Raw genomic sequence first — 23247 nt, forward strand, 5'->3', positions numbered from 1 at the left:
GATGCATCCTTGAAAAATTTTAGTCTTTAATAATTATAAGTAAAAAAAAAAAATTGATCACTATAAACCCATTCCTTTTGGTCCTATCACAACACACTGCTCAATTTAAAATAAGTTCTCATAGGATTCTTTCAGGTTTCTGTTGTTGTTATTTATTTGGTTTTATTTCCTGGGGGAGGGGTTATTATGATGTTTATTCCCATAATTAATTATAGTACTAAACTCAAAGGAGCATACATTTCATAAAGACAAAGCTGGACCATCGGAGAGTAAAAATACAATAAGCTGTTTGGAAAAAACATTAAGTAAGAGTTCCAGTTTTGTAATTTGTATGTCATTTTAGCCCTGACCTAAATACAGTAAGTTTGATTTAGTTACAAAATTTTGGTTATAGAAAAACGGTAGTGAAACTAGGGCTTAAGATCCTATCTCCAATTATGACTCAATGTTATGCTGTTCCAGGAACACAGGCTATAAACCTAGATCCAGTAAGCCATCTCAAAATGAATTTTGTTATTCATAGGAAGAACCCAAAAAAACATTTTATGGAATGAAAAAAAAATCACCAGTGTAAAAACAGCAAAACATTAAATGTGAAAGATACACATTCAAATAGTTTAAGAATTGCATTTTTCAAACATACCTTGTCCATTAATTTACTTGCATGAAGACTCAAGCTATTGAAGAATATTTTTTTGCTTAGCAAATGCATTTCTTCAATGGTAGTCAACAATGTGGTAGCACTATTTCCAACAATGCCACTAAAAGCAAAGAACATTTCAGGTTGCAAAACAGGCTAAAACAATTCAGTTATTTAATTGAATTATTTAGAAAGATCTAGATTTAAATAAAAGTTTATTTTATTACATTTATTGGGGTGACACTGGATAATAGGATTATACAGGTTGCAAATGTACATTTCTATAATACATGAAGTGTATATTGCATTTTGTGCCCACCACCCAAAGTCAAATAGAAAAAATAGAAGTTTTTATATAGAAGATTGATAATGATGTAAAAATTTACATCACTAACTATGAATTAAAACCAATTACTCTGGTATCACATAAAAATGACAGTTTGGTGTGTGTGTTTTTCATTTTGAGTTAGATAATGAAGAAATGAAAACAAAGTACTATATTTTTAATACTTCATAATCTCTTTCAAAAAAACAGTGTGTTAGAACAAACTCATAATATGCAAACCTGTACTTCTATTTTTCCGCTACTAAAATAAATGCGTGTCTTGTTTATCTAAGAATATATAATTTTAATTGTAGGAAAACCATTCCATCAATAGCTCTACTGATAGAACATTTAAATTTTATTAATACTGAGTTTTCCTTGAATTAAAATTGTTATACCATATCAGTAACACACCTATAAATGATACTTTTTTTTCAAAATTTATAAAACTACCTAAGTAGCAGATATATATTTAGACTAATTATGAGTAATGTGATATTTTAAAATAATCAGCCCATCTGTAATTCTCAATTTGCCATTACAAGGATATTTCTTTAGACCCATCCAAAGGGGTTTCCCATTTTTCCCAGGGTATAAGACAATCATGTATATAAGAAAATTCCCAATTTGATTTTCCTAATTTGTGTACTGAAAGTGATTTTAAAATGTGTTTTTAGGGGAAAAGGGTTTTGTTGATGCAAAAATATACTGTAATCCGCAGGAAATAATTTCCACAGGCAAAATAACATATTACTTACTATACTAAAAATTGTTTTAGATTGCTAAAAATACATATAATGGTATTAATAACAGTAAATAATAAGCAAAAAATACAGCAAATTGACTGAGAACTGACATACTGCATATGCTATAAGAGTAAACACTAATCCTATCTAATAAAAGAGAAATATGGTAATTAGCGTACGACTGCTACCCTTCCCATTGGCTAATCAGGGCGATATGCAAATTAACTGCCAACCAAGATGGCGGCGGGCAGCCAGGCAGCTGAGAACAGGATGCTTGGTTGACCCAGCGATAGAGGAAACCAAGGTTCCCGCTTGTAGCTGCGGGGCTCTGAGCTCCTCAAGCAACAGCTCCAAAAGATACAATGTTTCAATTATAGAAGCTAAGAGATGGCGGTTAATCTGCATACTCAGGCTCCAAGCTGTAGAGCGAAGCCAAACAGCCCTGAAGCCGCAGAACAGAGAGGCTTCACTGCCCGGGGATCAGCGGAGCCGCGAGGCCTCCGGGCCCCGGGATCAGCAGAGCCGAGAGGCCTCCTGGCCTGGGATCAGCGGAGCCTGATGGAAGCCCTGTGTGTTTATGCACCCTGGGGGTGCAGAGGTCCTGTCCTAGGCAGAGGCCTATGGCGAAATTTTCGACTCTGAGAAGCAGCCTACGGGCTGGAAGGCGGCTCCTCTGACCTCAGTGCTGGAGAAGACCATTAAGGAGAAATCTAAAGAAACCAATTTTACATCATTTCCCAGGTGGAGAACAGTTGGCATGTAAGCCCCTGACCAGTGCCCAGCCTCTCCTCTGTCAGTCTATCTCACTCTTAGGTACCATGTTCTTTGTTCTGTCTTAACTGCAACTCATTTTTAAACTAGATTACTTTTAAAAGAAGACTAAATAAAGTTTCCCTTAAGTTATTTAGGTGGTGCTGGGGCTGCTGGGGCTGCTGGGGCTGCTGGGGGCCTGATAGAAGACACAAACACGCAACGGGGGGCCTGTACCCAGCAGCCCCAAGGCCCGCCACCTTGGTCCTGGGGCTGCTGGGGGTATCAGAGACACAAACCCGCAGGCCCGGCACCCAGCAGACCCAAGGCCTTCGTGGAAGCACTAAGGAGCAGCAAGCCAAGCGGTAGGAAGCAGCAAGCAGGTGGGCAGTAACAAGGGAGGGGTCCCGGACTGCAAGAGGGCACATGCTGGGCTAAGGGACCCTCCCATCCATCCCCAGTGCATGAATTTCGTGCACCGGGCCTCTAGTACTATATATTTTAATATATTCTGAAATGAAAATATATTGGGACAAATTCCTATACAGTTAATGGAGACAAAGCAAATTATCAATTTAAAATATATAAGCAGAAAAGTAAAAGCAGATTCCTAAACAGGGAAACATAATAGTAGTATTTTTTGAAAGTTAAAGTATCTCAGTTAAAAATATTATAAGCTAAACACCAAAATAAACTGGAATTCCCACATATGCCTACCCATATGATAAAAATAAATATGCCTCTTAAAAGTATAATACATCAAGTGAAGAGGAAAGAAAACTAAATGGATACAAGAAGAAATTGACATTTTAGTGAAAAATTTAGAGCGAGAACAAGATATATTTACATAATTTATTTTAAAAAACTTGAGTTATCAGCCATATTTTGCAGTTACTCAGATCTAGAATTTACTAACGTTTACTAAGTAATCACTAGACATCAGTAACCAGACCAGCTACTTGTAGATGCTTTTCTGTTTTTGTTTTTCCTTTAGGCTCCCTGCCTGAATTTATTTGGATTCAGACGCCACTTTCCATTGAGCCTACTCTGGTTTCTTTAAAGCCATGAATACAAAGGCTAATCCTTATTATCATGACTCTCAATCATTATCTAGCTTGTCATATTCTGAAGACCAATTCATGGTTTCTAATCACTCTCTTTTTCTCTTTTCTTTTTTTTATTTCCTTCCTCCCTCTCTCCCTCCCTCCCTTCCCTTTTCCTTTTTCCTTATTTTAAAAGTACAATTGACCTATAATATTATATTAGTTTCAGGGGTACAATATAGGGATTCAACATTTATATACCTTATCTTTTGGTATTTCACTTCATATTTCTACCCAATTTGCTCATACTCCTATTACTTAATTTTTCAATGTTAGGTATTACATACAAATTCCCTGATATAGAAGACGAGAGCTAAATTCTATTACACAATGCTCTTCCTCCACCTCAATACATCCAACTTCATCTTTTCCAGGCTTCCTAATTGTTATATCATAGCACTCTAGTAAATAAATATTCAATGTTTCATTATTACAAGCATGTAAATACTATTCAGAGCTGACCAAGGAATCAGGGAATCCAACACAAGAGAACGAGCAGGCTTGTGAGAAGACAAATCCCAGGGTAATATCCATGTGGTAGCCTAAAGAGCAACTAGTTTAAACTGGAGAAGTAGAATGGGGGCTCTGAAAGGGATGTGGGGAAGAGAAGAGAGGAGGTAAATTGGGTGTTCTTGAATATATGGTAGAAAATGCAGAGTCTACTTAATAGTTTAGGTCTAAAATAGTGATAAGGACATAGAAAAGTAAGCAAGTATAAAACCAAGCAATTATTAACTACAGAAAGAAAAAGTTTTACCAGAAAGAAAACGCAATCAAAGTATACTGGATTCCCTGTTTCCTGGATTCCAAATCTTCCCTTTTTTGGTTTACTCCTGCATTGTGATGGAATCTATATCCTCCAGTAGTTTTAATGTACAGGAGAAAAAAAATTTTGGGGACTTGCATTATCTCCTATTTTTCCCCAACTTCAGTGCCTATTCCTTCCCAGTTTTCTTTGGGGGTTTCTTCTCTTCTTAACCACTAAATAAATAAATATTACAAGCATGTAACTCTTCAGAGCTGACCTCATCTAGTTCACAGATATGTCCTACTGGCTATAACTGGCTATCTCCAAAACCAACTACTTTTCACCATCTCCAAGACTATCACAACTGCTTCCTAAATGCCTTCTTTGTCCCCCTTTTGCCCCACCACATTACATTATCCACAGAGTACCCAGAGTCAAATTAATCATAAATCAGCTCAAGTCTTTCAAAACTCTCCCACATCTTCCCCAACCCACTCAGTATAAAAATCTAAAACCCTTGGAGAAAAAATGGTGACCAAATAGGCAGACATGTCATGCACCTCATCCAGGGGACAGGTGGAAATATAACTAAATCAGAAAACAACCAACTGGAATTAACAAACTAAGCACAGCTGAGGAGACAAGCTACAAAAAGGAAGGGCAGAAAACACCTAGAGACCAGTAGGAAGAACAGGACATGGGTTTGAGAGGGCTGGCAGGACGAGAGGTAGAGGAAGAAGCTGCATTACAGGAGTGCCAGCTCCCTCAGGAAAATAGAAGCCCTGCCCAGGCTAAGCACCAAAGCTGCATCCCTTGGCAACAGGCTTAACAGTCAACTGTGTAAAGAAGCAACAGAGCTGCTGGCTACCATGATGCCATGAGGGGAAAACAGCACGGTGCTGTGGGGAGAGAAAGCCGTGATTTCCCTTCTTGTTTTTGGTTTGTTTTGTCTTTGTTTTTCCTCTCTAATCCCAGAACATGGGACTTTTCAATTGCACACACTCACCTGAGGCTGGAGCTCACAGAGGCAGGCACAGACTCAAGGTGCCTGAGGAGGGAAGCAGGTCAGGGAGACATTGGCCAGGAGCCCTGCATCTGGTCTTAAGTGTCCAAACTTAAGCGGCCATTTTCCCCCAGAGAAGCTAGCCCCTCCCAATAGCCTCAGGTGATATAGCCTGCCACACCCTTTATTCCAAGCTTTGGAGGGGTCCTTAATCTACAGCCCTGCGGGCCACATGCAAATACAAATATTGTATTTGTTCCCATTTTGTTTTTTTACTTCAAAATAAGATATGTGCAGTGTGCATAGGAATTTGTTCATAGTTTTTTTTTTAAACTAGAGTCCGGCCCTCCAACGGTCTGAGGGACAGTGAACTGGCCCCCTGTTTAAAAAGTTTGAGGACCCCTGCTTTAGAGAAGGAAACAAAGGCAAAGGCCAAGCCTACGGGTCTGAATAGGAGCCCTTAGTGACTGCATTGGAAGAGGAACCTTCAGCCCTGCTATTCTGGGAACCAGACCTATAAAAACTCCAGGTTTCCAGCCAACCCCAGTGATCTCCTTACCAACCAATGATTCCTGACCAACCAAGGGCAGGGTAATATTTTGGGCCACTCACGAAGGAGTAGCTCTGGGTCAGGAAAAAATACCTATCTTATTCCCTGAAAGCGAAACAGCACCAACTGCACCTAAAACCCGATCAGAAACAGATGCTTGAGTGATTAAAACTGACAGCTGGCACATAGGAAAAGAGAGCAGAATGGCCCTGCCAATTTGTAGCCAAGGCCTACAGAGACTGACATAAGCAGAGGACCTGCGGATCGCTTGGAGCTTCAAGTAGGGTGCGAAAAGCCTGACAGTGGCCAGCACCTAAATACCTAACAGAAAGTCCAGAATTAGCAACAGAACAGAAGAGTGTGGTCCTAAACCAGTTCCCAGGGGGCATTAAAACTCAGCTGAAGTGAACAACACTTCACTTTATATTTTTTACTTATTTTTATTTTTTATTACTTTTTAATATTATTTTTTGCACCTTTTTCTTCCTCTCTTCTCTCATTTTTTACTCCCATTTTGCTTCTCCTTTTCCTGTTTTAGTATTTCTCTTTCTTTTTTCCCATTTAAAAACATTGATCTTCTTTATCTGCTTTATTGATGTGTCATTATTCTAATCTCTGTTGGTTTATTCCTATATCTAATTGCCTCTTCCCTGCTCCTACTCCATCATTTGCGCTTCTCTTATCTATTTGTTAACTACACATTTTTTTTTCTTTTCTCTTGTTCTTTTCTTCTATTTTTTTTAACTTGTTTCACTTCCTAAATTTAGTCGTATCTTCTCTCTCCTCTATTCTCCTTTAAAAATTTTTTTAAATCTTTTCATCTTTACTTCTCATTTCTTTTCTCCTTCCTCTATTCTAAACCATGATCCTTCCTCTATTCATCCAAATCCTTAACCTAATTTTCTTTATTTAAGCTCTGCATAAACAGATTCTGCCCCGCCCTTTTCTATGGGTGTTTTTTGTTAGTGCTTTTAGGTTTATTTGTTTGTTTTGTTGTGTTTTCTCCCCACATTTCTTTTTTTTATTTCCTGTTATTATTCTTGCTCTCTTCTCACTTTCCTCATTCTCTTCTCTCTGGTGGTCACTTTTATTGGGGTCATAGGTGTCTTGTATACATTCGTGTTCTGTTCTGTCTGTGTTGTGTCTTTTAATGATGTATTTTGTGCTGCTCTGTCAGCTTGGCATGACATGGTTCCACATAATCTGACACCCTGAGAGGAGACTTCATCCAAGAAAGGGACAATAACATTAAAGACCCAACTATCTGGAGAACCCAAATATCTCAAGTAAGGAACCTCCCTAGAACATCCAGCCCAGGAGACCTGAGATACTGTGCCACTGGGTCCCACAAAAATCTACTACATAATACCAATTTTAAAAATCTGAGTGGCATAGCAATCTGATTTAATACATAGAAATAATTACAAAGGAACAGCAAAAAGAGGGAGACAAAGAAACAATGCCCAAGTGAAAGAAAAGGAGGACTCACCAGAAAGGGAACTAAATGAAATGGAGGCAAGCAATTTGTCAGAGAAAGATTCAGAGTAATGATTATAAGGATGCTCAAACATCTGGATAAGAAATTCACCAGCATGTGTAAAAATCAAGGGGAAATGAAGAATGACATAGCTGCAATAAAGAACACAATGGAAGGTTTCAACAGTAGACTAGAAGACGCTGAGGGCCAAATCAGCAAGTTAGAAGTTGGAAGAACACCTAAGCAGAACAGAAACTGGAAAAAATAATTAAACATCAGGAGGAGAGTCTAAGGGAGCTTTGGGACAATACAAAACAACACCCACATAATAGGGGTGCCAGAAGGAGAGGAAGCTGAGCAAGGAATAGAAAACCTATTTGAAGAAATAATAACAGAAAAATTCCCTGACTTTGGGAAGAAAAAAAGTCACAGAAGTCCAAGAAGCACAGACAATCCCAAACAAGATGAACCCAAAACAACTGACACCAAGACACATTATAATTGAACTGGCAAATGTCAATGAAAAAGTAAGAATCTTAAAGGCTGCCAAAGCGAGGCAGAAAATTACCTACAAGGGATTTCACATTAGACTATCAAGTGACTTCTCAACAGAAACACACCAGGCCAAAAGGGAATAGAATGAAGTATACAAAGTAATGCAAAGCAAGGGCCTGAATCCAAGAATACTATACTCATCAAGGCTATCATTCAAAATTGAAGGGGAAATCAGGAGCTTCACAGAAATAAAAGGCTAAGGAGGTTTATTACCACTGAGCCAGCAATGCAAGAAATGCTAAAGGAACTGTTGTAAAAAGAAGAAATAGAAAGGGACACAGGCATAAAGAATAAAAATGGCAACAAACATGAACCTATCCTATATAATAAAAGGCTAATATGCAAATCGACCAAACAGTGGAATAACCGGTTGCTATGATGCGCACTGACCACCAGGGGGCAGATGCTCAATGCAGGAGCTGCTCCCTGGTGGTCAGTACCCTCCCACAGGGGGAGCACCACACAGCCAGAAGCCGGCTCACAGCTGGTGAGCGCAGTGGCAGTGGCAGGAGCCTTTCCCGCCTCTGCAGCAGTGTTAAGGATGTCCAACTGCTGGCTTAGGCCTGCTCCACAGGGCCTAAGCCATCAGTCAGACATCCCCCAAGGGCTCCAGGACTGCGAGAGGGCACAGGCCAGGCTGAGGGACCCTCCCCCCTGAGTGCACAAATTTCGTGCACTAGGCGTCTAATAAACAATAACCTTAAACATAAATGGATTCAATACTCCAATCAAAAGACATAGGGTAGCTGAATGATAAGAAAACATGACCCATATATATGTTGTCTACAAGAAATACACCCTACAACAAAGGACACAGACTGAAAGTGAACGGATAGAAAACAATTTTCCAGGCAAGTGGAAATGAGAAAAATGCTGGAGTAGCAATACTTGTATCTGAGAAAATAGGCCTCAAATTGAAGGCCATCACAAGACATAAGGAAGGTCACTTCATAATACTAAAGGAATCAATACAATAAGAGCCTCTAACTCTCATAAACATATATGCACCCAATACAGGAGCACCTTCTGAAGGATATCAAAGGAGCGATTGACAGAAATACAATCAGAGTAGTGGACTGTAATAGCCCGTTGACATCACTGGATAAATCTTCTAGACAAAAAATCCACAAGGAAACAGCAATCCTAAATGACACTCTAGAACAGTTGGAAATAATTAACATCTTCAGAATATTCCACCCCAAAGCTATAGAAAATACATTATTCTCAAGTACACATGGGACATTTTCAAAAATAGACCACATGTTAGGACACAAGCTAAGTCTTTACAAATTCAAGAAGAATGAAATCATACCAAGCATCTTCTCAGACAAAAATGGCATGAAATTAGAAATTAGCTGCAATAAAAACACTCAAAAACATTCAAATACATAGAGTCTCAGTAGCATGCTATTAAACAATGAGTGGGTTACCAAAGAGATCAAAGAAGAAATAAAAAACATCCTGGAAACAAATGAAAATGAACACACAACAATCCAAAACCTATGGGACACAGTGAAAGCAGTCCTGAGAAGGAAGTTCATGGCATTACAGGCCTTCCTCATAAAAACTGGTAATAAGTTATCTCACCCTGAAACTTAAAGAACTAGAAAGAGAGCAACAAGAAAAGCCCAGAACAAGCAGAAGGAAGGAAATAATAAAGATCAGAGCAGAAATAAATGACATAGAAACCCAAAAAAAAAAATACAAAAGATCAATAAAACCAAGAGCTGCTTCTTCAAAAGGATAAACAAGATTGATGGTCCTCTAGCCAGGCTCAACAAGAACAAAAAGAGAGGACCCAAATAAACAAAATCAGAAACAAAAGAGGTAAAGTTACAAGTAACCTCACAGAAAAACAAAGGATTGTAATAAAATACTATGAAAGACTTTATTCCAACAAATGGGACAAGTTTGACAAAATGGACATATTCCTAGAAAAATACAACCTTCCAAAACTCATTCAGGAAGAATCAGAAAACCTGAATATGCCAATGACTACTAATGAAATTGAAGCAGTAATAAAAATAAATAAAATAAAAAACTCCCAGCAAACAAAAGCCCTGGTTCAGAGGGCCTCACAGGAGAGTTTTACCAAATATTCAAAGAAGTGATACCTCTATTCAAACTATTCTAAAAAATTCAAGGAGGAACACTTCCAAACTCTTTCTATGAGGCCAGCATTACCCTAATTTCAAAACCACATAAAGCCATGACAAAGAAAGAGAACTTCAGGCCAGTATCTCTGATGAATATAGACACTAAAATCCTCAATAAAATTTTAGGGAGGGAGAAGGATAGGAGCAGGCCGGAAGAGGTTAATGGGGGGAAAAAAGAGGACCTACATAATACTTTCAACAATAAAGATTTTTTTTTTAATCTAAACCCTCACCGTGTCCTACAAAGTCCTATATCATCTGGCCTCTGCCTATCTCTGTGATTTCATTGCCCCCTAATTCATTCCACTCCAACCACTGGCCTTTCTTCTCCTCTACAATGCAAACTTTTCATGGCTTTAAGGCCAGAGTATGAACCTACATAGAGCACTCTTCTCCAAGATATTTTCAATCCCAACTCCTTTACATTATTCAGATCTCTATTTAAATATCCTCCACCAAAAGACCTTCAAAAACAGTCACACATATATACAACTAGTCATTCATGGCCACTCCTTATACTTTCTACTTTCTTTGTCCTGCTTTATTTCTCCTCAGTGTCCTTTCACACTACTGAAAATTATTTTATACTTGTTTGTCTCTGCTATTAGAATGTAAGTTTAAACTTTGTTCATTGCCATTTTATTAGAACCTAGAAGAATGACATTTATAGTCAACTTTTCAAATTGACTAAATGATAAAATGTGTGTACAAGTAGAAGAGTACATGCAAAACTATCAAAATACCTCAACTGTCATCTTCAAAATTATCTTCAAAGGTAGAAAAGTTATAATTGTCAAAGCCTTAAAAGTTACTACTGTATTCAGAATCCAAATTATTTTATTCTTAACACTAGAGGCCTGATGAACGAAATTCGTGCACGGGGCGAGGAGGGGTGTCCCTCAGGACAGCCTGCACCCTCTCTAATCTGGGACATCCCTCTCACAATCCAGGACTGCTGACACCCAACTGCTCACCTGCCTGCCTGCCTGATTGCCTCTAACCGCTTCTGCCTGCCAGCCTGATCACTCCCTAACCACTCCCCTGCTGGCCTGATTGATGCCTAACTGCTCCCCTGTTAGCCTGATTGCCCCTAACTGCCCTCCCCTGCAGGCCTGGTCACCCCTAACTGTCCTCCTCTGCAGGCCTGGTCACCCCTAACTGTCCTCCCCTGCAAGCCTAGTCGCCCCCAACTGCCCTCCCCTGCAGGCCTGGTCCCCCCCAACTGCCCTCCCCTGCTGGCCTGGTCACCCCCAACTGCTCTCCCCTGCAGGCCTGGTCACCCGCAACTGCCCTCCCCTGCCGGCCTGGTCACCTATAACTGTACTCCCCTGCAGGTCTGGATGCCCCCAACTGCCCTCTCCTGCAGGCCTGGGTCCCCCCCCAACTGTCCTCCCCTGCAGGCCTGATCACTCCCAATTGCCCTCCCTTTCAGGCCTGGTCCCCCACAACTGCCCTCCCCTGCAGGCCTGGTTGCCCCCAACGGCTCTCCCCTGCTGGCCTGGTCCCCCCAAACGGCCCTCCCCTGCAGGCCTGGTCCCCCCCACTGCCCTCCCCTGCAGGCCTGGGTCCCCCCCAACTGTCCTCCCTTGCAGGCCTGATCGCTCCCAACTGCCCTCCCTTTCAGGCCTGGTCACCCCAAATTGCTCTCCCCTGCAGGCCTGGTCCCCCCCAACGGCCCTCCCCTGCAGGCCTTGTCACCCCTAACTGCTCTCCCCTTCAGGCCTAGTCCCCCCCACTGTCCTCCCCTGCAGGCCTGGTCACCCCCAACTGCCCTCCTCTGCAGGGCTGGCCCCTCCCAACTGCCCTTCCCTGCAGGCCTGGTCACCACCAACTGCCCTCCTCTGCAGGGCTGGTCCCCCCCACTGCCCTCCCCTGCTGACCTGATAGCCCTCAACTGCTCTCCCCTGCCAGCCATCTTGCAGGGGCCATCTTTGACCACATGGGGGCGGTCATCTTGTGTGTTGGAGTGATGGTCAGTTTGCATATTACCTCTTTATTAGATAGGATTCTCTGCATTAGTATTGAGTTATCATTATCTTCAAATAATAAATTTCATTCACTTCCATATCGGCATTACCACATAGATAACTTAATTATTTTACCACTGTTGTTGCATAATACAGCATAAACTATGTGTTAGCTGCTTTCAGCTCTTAAGTATGTATCATTCTCTTATTTTAGGAAGCCTATACCTTACAATTAAAATTAATTTATTGCTTTTGAGTCATGGCAAGTGATAAATTTATATCTAAAATTTTAGAGAACCCAAATCCTATCTCTGATCAGTTGCATGGTTAGTTTTATTTGAAAATCTACCAGTAGGACAAGAAATCAATCTCTTAGCTGTGAAGTTTTGAATGTTTAATCTCAGTCATTAGAATCTAGGTAACATCATTGCCAGTCTTTTGGTGATTTGCAAACTAGTGATCCTTACACCTCTCCAGGAACTATTAGTTATAATAATTATCTTCAATTTTAACAATGGACATTCTATTCCTCATACTGTCATATTGGATAAAAATTATTTTTTAAATCATTTTTAATGAACTAATATGGAAACTATCAAAAATAAAGTTTGAAAAGACAGGGTTTTAACATAACAACATATATAATATAGTCTTAAGGTGACATTTATAATAAAGCTCTGGTGTAGGTGAATACCATCAACATATATATATGCAAAGCTAAAATGAATGCAAACTTTGGAGTCAAAGATTATATTTTAAACTAGAGGCCCAATGCATAAATTCGTGCACCAGTGGGGTCCCTCGGTCTGATCTGCGAGATTGGGCCAAAACCGGCTCTCCGACATCCCCTGAGGGGTCCCAGATTGCAAGAGGGTGCAGGCCCGGCTGAGGGACCACACCAGTGCATGATCGGAGCCGGGGAGAGATATGAGAGGTTGGCCAGCTGGGGAGGGACCACGGGAGGGCTCCAGGGCGTGTCCAGTCTGTCTCACTCAGTCCTGATGGGCTGGTCCCCAGCAGCAAGCTAACCTACCAGTCGGAGCATCTGCCCCCTGGTGGTCAGAGCACACCACAGTGACTGGTGGACCGGTCGACTGTCTGCCCCTTGGTGGTCAGTGCACATCATAGCGAGCAGCTGAGCGGCCTTAGCATATTAAACTTTGATTGGTTGAACAGCCGACTGGTCGACCGGACACTTAGCATAATCGGCTTTTATTATATAGGATAAGACAAATGGTCCTTAATCAGATAAAAGTAGGTTTTATTTAGAGACACTAACGCAGCTTTTATTTAAAGATGCTAAAGTAGCTTTATTTAGAGAAGATAAAGCTATGGTTTTGTTTTGTCACTAATAGAAAACTAAATGGTAAAAAAAATTTGTTATTTACATCCAGAATAGGATATTTAACTTATTATGCCTTCTTCTGAGTATAATATATAGTGCTCTGGGTGCTATAAATCTATTTTACTAGTGCATTTACAATGTTATCTATGTTGTGGATGTATGTAAGCATGTATATAATTTTGTTTGAAGAATAAAAGCAAAAGGAAACAATAGACCTGAAAAAATGACACAGATAATTATGCATATGGTTCATTCATTCATGTGGAAGTTTTACCAGTTATACTTAGTCATGCAAACAATGAAAATTAAAAAAAAAAAAAATCTTACACTGTTCTAACTGAACTGAGGTATCACAGGATTTAACAAGCACATTTAACCATTCCACTTACCTGATTGTATGATGGTAAAATTTTAGAAGGTTAGAAATTTTATATAATAAAACCGCTCCAGGTTCAGCGACTATTACTTGTTCAATTCGAACCTATTAAAACATGTGAGAAAAATATTAAACATTTCTTAAAAGCATAACTTTTCTTCACTGATCATTATGTTAAAGAAAGCATTAAAAATAATAAAACTTTATTGTGGCAGAAATCATAAAATCCCTTCTAAATAAAAGATTTCTGAATATTAAATGATACAGGATGGAAAAATAACAAAAATACTTTAACAGATATACTTTACAAAAAAATAATTGCTTATCTACAGAATTTGGCTCAAAGCAGTTGCTATCAGAAATAATCAATAGAATAATGAGCCCAGCCAAAGTGGCTCATTGGTTAAGCATCAACCTTAACCACTGAGGTCAGGGTTTGATTATTGGTAAGAATAAATCATGAAACTTCTGGATTTCAATGTCTATACAGTAAACTGAAGTCAGTCAACAAGGAAAAATAAACCAAAAATTGCAAATTACTCTTTAATAAAGAAAAACAACATCTATTGCAGGCCTTATAGAAGCCAAGAACTACATACTTCATCTACAGTTTTCTCAGTTCATCCCTACACCCCTTGATGGTAGATATTTTTATAGACAGGTTTAACATGAGAAAATTAAGGTGCAGAAGAGTTAGACAATTTGAATAAGTGAACACAACTAAGTTGCAAAGTGGGAATTCTAATTTTGACTTCAAATTCTGTTTCCTGTACTACAAATAGTATTGATAATAACACACTTATTATTTTATCCTTGGATTTATTATTTATTGCTATCACAAAAGTTTACTATACTTGAAGCAATAAAATAAATGGAAAAGTTGTTAGTAAATCTGTTAAGTGTTCAGAAATTAGTTACTTCAATTCAAGGGATTGACAAATTACTATTGGAAACATAATAGGTAAAAATAAAATCAACATATGCAAACTAAGAATGTCTCAAATTTTCTTTCTTAGAAAATTAACAATAATTATTTTTAAATATACATTATTATGTACAATACTGTGTTAATTTGACAAAATTACAGCTTTAATTCAGGCTGTTATCAGTGTGTTTAAACTCATAAGAATAAGGGCATAATCCAACCAGATACCATATAACATACATAAAAACGAAATATTTTACCTTTAGAGGCCTGCACACCCCCTCAGTGATATGCCCAACAACTTCTTGAATATTTTCTTCAACACCTACAATTAATTATAACATAACTCAAAAATTTTTCCATATTACATTTCACTTTCAAAAAACTGAAAAAATACTACATATGACTAATGGCACTAATAACAAACATTTGAAATAAATGTAATCATATTTTATTAAGTTCAATATCCCTTAGGCCATTATTAATTATGTTAATATCTGAGTTTAGAGCCTTGTTAATTCATTTGACTAACAAATTAATTTAGTGATTGATAAAGTGAACACATTTTTTTGTGAAAAAGTAAATATGAGTCAAAAGGGAATGTAAAAGATATTAATTGAAGGAAGCACTGTGAAGATTTATTAGCATTTGTTCTCCAACCACCTTATTCTAGGCAGTGAGAAAAATGGAAACCACACCTTGTAATCTAATAGAAAAACTAAAACTTACTAAGTACTATTTATCAAGCTCTGTACTAGGTACTTGACATTTACTGCTTACAACCACCTTCATTTTTACAGATGATAAAACCGAGGCTTAGAAGAATTAAGCCATTCCCATAGAATAACCTATTTCATCTAACTCCAATCTATTTTCTTCTCAGGTCTTAACACTGTCTCTCATATTAAGTTTTCTGAAACATTTTTTAAGAAATACATTTTCTTAAACTGGGTACTTAAGGATAACAGAAACCAACTTTAAAAAGTTCAGACTTGTGTCTATCTAACAAATATGCTGGAATACCAAAGAGTTAAAAATGAGGAGGTTAAGTCTTATCAGCAATTTGTACAATGGCCTCTTGTGCAGATCATGTGCTGAACCAGAATGATGAGGGCCCAAGCTATGCAAAACAAAAGTGATTCCAGTGACAATAATTCGCTTCACTGCCTATCAATAACAGAATATCTTAATTATCCATTAGCCCCCTCTATGACATTCAACTTCAGGTAGTCAAAACAAAGATCTGAACTTCTGTGAACAAAAGGCTTTAGCAATTCAAAAACAGTAATTTTTCTTCCTTGAAATGAAACCAAAATTTTAAGTACATTTAGTACATAGTTAATTATGCAAAAAACTTTAAAACTCATGAGAATTAAAAGAAGGGTTGGTTAGTAGGAGTCAAAGAATTAGCATCTGAATGACCATAAGCAAGTCACTTAGTCAGCTTACTCACACCTAAATTGCCTTTAAAGTGATGTGGCATGGAAGATCTGAGATAATGTATGCTAAAGCAATGCCTTAAAAGAAAAGCAGAGGACTCCAGATTTGATATGGTAGGGTCCACTATAAAGGTGTGAACAGTTGTGTGACAAGGATAAAGGGGATAGAGAAGAAAGTTTATTAGCAGAAAAAGAAAAACAGGAAGAGGAAATTTAATTAGGATGCTTATTGTACCTTATAGGTGAGAAAACCTTATCCTCGTGAAGGAGTCATCAGTAAGTATAGAAACAGAGAAGTCTTGTGTAATTTTATATATTTAGACATTAGCAATACAATTGGAGGGCCCACCTTGTGTAGTTACATGCTTTAAGAGAGCTTCAAGGTGTTCTTTTTCAGAAGCAGTAGCTTGATGGAGCCAAGCCAACATATCTCCTACATATCTAATGAAAAAACTAAATATTAGTAAAGATTCCCTTCAGAAAACCATCAAATATTCCAATATTGTCTGATTACCATACCTTAAAGGGTCATGGGAGTGCATTTCAATGGGTCTAGGTGTACCTCCTGGGCCCCCTCTTGTAAGAGCATCAATAAATCCACGGACAACTGTACTTCTTCTGGCTGTTCCAAATTCATCTAAGGTATACCTAGAAGAAACAAGTAATATAAAAAATAGTTGTTTTCTTCCTAATGGTTATATCAAACTATTCATGCAATTTCTAAGATAAGCAAGACATCTATAAAGCTTCTTTACACAACTCTCTTAAGCAATACTGTTTTTAAACAAGGAAAATATAGGAAACACGGTATCACAATGAAAATTCAATCTAAAAGTATAAAACTTCACTACTGTTAAGAAAGAATGCTGGGATCTGGGATTAATCACAGGGCAGTGGCAAAAAAAAAAAAAAAAAGAAAAAGAAAAAAAAGGCAGTAGAGCCCCGGCTGATGTGGTTCAGCTGGTTGGACGTTGTCCTGTGCACTGAAGGGTTGACACTTTGATTCCTGGTCAGGGCACATGCCTGGGTTGCAGTCTCAATCCTGAGGTGGGCATGCAGGAGGCACCCGATTGATGTTTCACTCTGACATTAATGTTTCTTTCTCCCTCTCCCCCTCTCTCTAAAAATCAATAAAAATATTTTTTAAAAGCAAAAAAAGCAGTGAATTAGGTAAAAGTAAAAATCAAGGTTAAGGTAGAAATCTTGGACTATTCAGGTTTCATTATCCTCCTAGTCCAAACATGATGCTCCACTGTTCACATAAGGCCATATTATCTAATTCTCAGGGCCAATTACAACTCCGCAATCCAAACTACTAGTACAAGTTTCTTCCTTCTACATTAAAAAACTCTCCTTTATACATATTATCACAACCTACCACCAAGTTTGTCCAAAACATACTATTCACATTTAAAAGCTTATTTTGACTTCACTAGTAAATATATGTTTCTTAAATTTACTGATCACCTTAGCATACATAGCAAATAACTTTCTTTTACATATGTTTACATGTCATCAATTCTAGTTGAAAAAGGGGGGAAAGGCTTTCTAAGGTGAGGGAATTTTAGAGAAGGAAAACTTTGAAATGGGAGATCAAACAATTTGGGGTGAAATTATAGGATGGCTTGTAGTTGCCACAAGTACCCATTTCTTTGATTAAAATCTCCCTTTGTTTCCCATTATCACCACTATTCCTTACACCCATCACCCAAATGAAAGTTCTTTCTTTTTTAAAAATACACAGAAAACAAAATTTTTTTTCACAGTCCAATGGCAGCAGATTCTAGATCCATTAACTTATAAATGCCTAGGCAGTGTTCTAATAGACTAAATATTAAGAATTATTTTATTACTGTACATATAAACTAAAGCTACCAGGATTTCACAAAGGTTTCCAAAGAATTAATTCCTTCAGCTATACTGCTTTCTTAAATATGCTACTGATTTTTTAATAGAATACATTTTTTTAACACAAGCTGGAAGAAAAAATATTTTTAAATAAAAGTGAAAGTGTAGTGAAGTGATCAATAACTATAAATTTTTAGGAATCTGAACCTTTTAAAAGACCATTCAGCAGTAACCAGATCATGGTTCTTTGTATGTGTTTGCATTCTGTTAAACTGATTTTGCAATTCCCTGCAATGACATACTAGCAATACGTCAAGATGGAAACAATATCAAGCTGAGTTTTGTTAAACTGTACAACTGCCTTGCATTCACTTTCTATTTTATAAAACAAATTAGAACAAAAATTTCTATTTTTCCCCTCATGCTCTTAAATTCTCAATGTTTTAGTGTAAAAACTGCATTCTTTTAACTCAGGGGTAAGGAACCTATTTTCTGCCAAGGGCAATTTGGATAGTTATAACATCATTCGCAGACCACACAAAACTATCAACTTAAAAATTAGCCTGCTATATTTGGTCAAACATTTAATTAACTCACCCCTAATGCCTTTGCAGGACCAAACCAAATGATTTCAGGGGCCTTATACGGTTTGAGGGCCGGACGTTCTCCACCCCTTTTAAATAATCACCAATTACATTAAATGACTTTTGATCAAATGACTACTTATCACAAAACAAAATTCAAAAACTTTCAACTTTTTAAATATAGAAAATTAATCCTCACCCTCAGAACCCAACAATCTGATCAAAAGTTATATTAGAAACCACTGGCATTTTAAAAGAGAAGGGGGAAGTTATCAAATCCCACAAACCATGGAATCTAATCTGTATAACTCTATAAGATATCAATAAACAATATTAATGGTAATCCAATTGCAATAATAGACATAATCTGAAGAAAGAATAATGTAAGCTACAATAAACCTTCAATGATATCTGTAGACATGAAACATCTCTTCCCAGAAATAGAAGAAAACTTCTTTAACCAAAACCAGATTCTTTTCCAACAAAGGTCAAAAATTCAAAATGCACATTTACAAAGGTGAATGTAAAATTATGTAAATATTTTAAAATGCCTCTAGTAAAATTAAAATGCCCATTTTTTATAATATCTAGCTATAGTGAAAAGGAAAAATTATGGTCAAAAAGCAAATTAAAAGATGAAAAATTTTGGTCAATAACAAATTAAAGGATAAAAGAACAGTATAAAAGCCTCCTAAGAAATGTAACAAATACAGAAAGAATGAAGAAAAATCAATACTGTACTTATTACATTCTTTATATTTATATTCTGAAGGTTTAGCAAAGAAGACATCTTTTTTTTTCATTTCCACATATAATAAATTTCATTTTGAAGAAATTTCTGTATTTTGAAGAAATTTCAAAAGTTAAGAATGCATTAGCATTCCAGTTATATATTACTAACAAAAACTGAGTATGGCAACTTTCCCTAAGGACTTCAATAACTGACATTTTTCTTATACATGATACCTACACATCTGAGACACAATAATGAAAAGTAAAGCTAGTGTACATTACTTAAATAAAGTTCATATAATGCCATCTGGTGGTTAACATGATACATTAAGTTTGTGCTAAATTTAAAGAATCCACCACTTTGAAGATACATGATTACTTCATGAAAGGCCAATTTTCTTTTTCAGCACTCATCTTATGGTAATCAACTGGTCTTAAAATCCTCCCTTCTCACTCATCTTCCAAGTGCTTCATCTGCACTATTGTCCCCCTATTGCCTATTCCCTGGCATGTGCCATTCAGAGAAAAATCATCTTTCCTCTTGATTATAGCTCTATTCTTTGTCCTTCAAGCTTCTGCCTGGCTGTCATGGAGACCCTAAAAACATTCCTTTTTAGTTGACAACTTTCCAGTTTATCTCTTTTCAAAATAAAAATAATAGCTAATATTTAGTGATGAGCAAAGTATTATGCTAACCACCTTAAGTGAAAAATATAATTTAATCTTCCCAAGAACCTGTAAGATAGGTACTAATATTATCCTCATTTTACAGCTAAGGAAACAGAAGCTTATAAAGGTGCAAGCAAAGTCTTCTCAAAAAATGTAACTCAGAACACACACACACCTTCTAAGCCATTAAACAGTATTGCTCCTTTCCAAATGTTGATCAAAAAGCAAAATTTAGTGAAAATATATTTATAGAAGTCAGTTGACCTTTTCAAATGTCCAAACATAACGGCATTTTTGTTTAAAAAAAGGTTGACTTTGTGAACAAACATGAATCTGTGGACAATGTAACACTTATTAAAATCAAACATCAAATGTCTTAGGTACTAAATGACTTACAACCAAACACCAATACCTTAAAGTGAAGAAGCTAGGAAACAAATTTCAAAGTAAATATAATCTAAAGAGCTGGTGACCCATAGTGAACATTAGCTGATCATATGTACATGCACAAGATTTACGGCCATTATGGTCCGGCTCTTACTACTAGCCCAATGACCAGTGCAAGCTTTTGCAATGATTGCTCAAAGTTGCATGTTCTTTCTTAATCTGCATCTTGGCAGCTGCTGTTCTCTCAACCTAGGATGTTCTCTGCTCCCATTCTTCCTGGAAAATGGCTATTCAACCTTCAGAACTCACTTTACCTAGTTTCCAGAGGAAACTTTCCCTACTGTTCATCCCTATCTCTTACCACAGAATACTTGAAACATGACCTCTAGAACAGCAACTAGTATACTTATAAAATGGATGTGTTTATATCTGGCTTCATAAACTAAAGCAATTTGAGGGCAGTGTTTCATTGATGTTGTATCTCTAACACTTAACAATTCTGCTTAACACAAGAGTGGAATGATATTTTTACACAGCTGTCCCAGCATTTGTGTTCTAGAACCTTATTACAAGCTAAGTAATGTTCCAATCAGAAAGCAGAGTAATGGGAAATCTTGTAAAATATTACTAGCATCTGAAAGGCGTGATTCAGAGTAAGATTCAATGTGTATGTACAAGTCCACTTCCTTTCTGTCTCCTGAATTATAACTACTCATTTGGTCTCCCTTTTTTCATATTATTCCAGTCATTAAAAATAAAAAGTATTTCCTTTTATTTTATACTAGAGGCCCAGTGCATGAAATTCGTGCACTTGGGGGGGGGAGGCGATCACCTCAGCCCAGCCTGTGCCCTCTAGCAGTCCAGGACCCCTTGGGGGATGTCCACCTGCCAGCTTAGGCCCGATACCCCCGGGGATCGGGCCTAAGCCGGCAGTCAGACATTCCTCTCACTGTCTGGGACTCTCACAGTCCAGGACCCCTTGCTCCTTACCGCCCACCTACAGCGGAGGGAGGAGAGGCTCCCACCACCGCCACTGCGCTCATCATTCATGAGCCCAGCTTCTGGCTGAGTGGTGCTCCCCCTGTAGGAACACACTGACCACCAGGGGACGGCTCCTGCGTTGAGCGTCTGCCCCCTGGTGGTCAGTGCATGCCATAGTGACCAGTCATTCTGCCGGTTGTTCCATCATTCAGTCAATTTGCATATTAGAGTTTTATTATATAGGATGAGAAATAAAATAATAAAATTAAAATGAAGATTAATGACAAATATGTAAACAAGTTAATAATGCATAAGTTCTTTTCTATATATTATCAACTTATCTCTTGGCTGGTATAACTTACAGGATCAAAGACCTGGACCCTTTTTTCATTTCTCAGTCTTCTATTTGACCTCTTTCTCTCCAAGATAGTGTTGCTACAGGAGTCTTAGTCACAATTCCAAGGTAGTTAATAAAATGACAGAATGGGGAAAAGCCCCTTAGCCTCTACATAAATATAAGAGGTAGTTTAGATACAGGAACACCTGGGTTTTCCCCTCCATATTTCATTCTTTAGCATATAATATGCAAATGGACTGATGCTAGCATTGATATAGACATAATATGGGATGAAAATATCATTGTAAGTTATTACAAGTATCACTAAAACTACTGTATTTAATAATACCAAAAGTTAAGGTGCATTATAAAAACAAAAGTAGGGCTTTTCTTTTTTAATTAGGAAAAAGTCACTTACTTATATAAGACAGGTCTATCCTGCAGGGCTTCCATTGCCTGAGTTAATACTGGAGATATGTCACATGATTCTTGTGTCAATGTTCTGCATTCACCTGAAAAATAATTAACATTAGAACCTCTGTTAAATTAAAGTTAGGTCTTTATTATGTCTGTTGTACAATCATAGTCTAAATTCTATAGCAAATATTGCATTTTTTTTTTTAATATATTTTATTGATTTTTTACAGAGAGGAAGGGAGAGGGACAGAGAGTTAGAAACATCGATGAGAGAGAAACATCGACCAGCTGCCTCCTGCACACCTCCTACTGGGGATGTGCCCGCAACCAACGTACATGCCCTTGACCAGAATCGAACCCGGGACCTTTCAGTCTGCAAGCCGACGCTCTATCCACTGAGCCAAACCGGTTTCGGCAAATATTGCATTTTTAAAATGCTTGGGCAAACCTAGAGAATATGTCTATCAAGAACTGGTTTATGCTGTCAACCAAACTAAAAATTTAAGCTTAAGTATTTATATAACTCTAAATGACCACATATGCTACCTGGTACACCCCAAACTTATATTTTATTATTGTTTTAAAAAACTATATTTCTAAAAAAAGCATCAATGAAAAAATATTCACTGAATAACTGCTATATACACAGTAATGTTCAAGGCAAGAGGGGAAGAGTATTAAAAATACACACACAGAGACACACACACACAATATATACATATATATTACAAAGTTCCTTCCCTTGGGAGTAATCTTTAAGCATATACTTAAAATGTTTATATGGATAATATGTAGTAATAAGAATATCATTTTAAAAGTTTAGACTTTCAAGTTTCAAAAATCCTTACACCAAATTTTCTTTATTTTAATATTCTAATATTATCATTAAATATCTATTAAGAGTCCATTATGTTTAAAGAACTTCAAACTTGTTTCAGAAATACCAACCTTTAAGATATGAAGACAAAACACTAGCACTGTCCCACAGTTTGGAACCACTATGTTAGAGGTCATGAGAGCACAAAGAAATTTGAGGCCTTTGAAAAAGAAATCTAGATAAAACTCAAGAGAGAGAATCGAAGATGGCGGCATAGGTAAACACCGGAGACTGCCGCCGTGGACAACCACTTCAAAAATACAACTAAAAGTCGGAGTGGACATCAACCAGAACCACGGGAAGGCTGGCT

At 37.6% G+C, this 23247-nt stretch overlaps 1 protein-coding gene across 2 annotated transcripts in view; it reads right to left on the bottom strand.

Moving 5' to 3' along the window:
* Nucleotides 1–23247, bottom strand: part of COG6 (component of oligomeric golgi complex 6) — a 113488-nt gene that overhangs the window by 50381 nt on the left and 39860 nt on the right. For both annotated transcript variants that reach the window (XM_070409135.1, XM_070409136.1), the window contains exons 8-13: nt 22062–22155; nt 16625–16753; nt 16455–16546; nt 14927–14991; nt 13755–13846; nt 644–761 (exon numbers count right to left, since the gene is read on the bottom strand). In XM_070409135.1, the coding sequence (XP_070265236.1) occupies nt 644–761; nt 13755–13846; nt 14927–14991; nt 16455–16546; nt 16625–16753; nt 22062–22155 (590 nt within the window). The remainder of the gene's footprint in view (nt 1–643; nt 762–13754; nt 13847–14926; nt 14992–16454; nt 16547–16624; nt 16754–22061; nt 22156–23247) is intronic.

Source organism: Myotis yumanensis, unplaced genomic scaffold (assembly GCF_028538775.1).
Source record: "Myotis yumanensis isolate MYYU_CA2020_CCGP unplaced genomic scaffold, mMyoYum1.0.hap1 SCAF_3, whole genome shotgun sequence".
NCBI lineage: Eukaryota > Metazoa > Chordata > Mammalia > Chiroptera > Vespertilionidae > Myotis > Myotis yumanensis.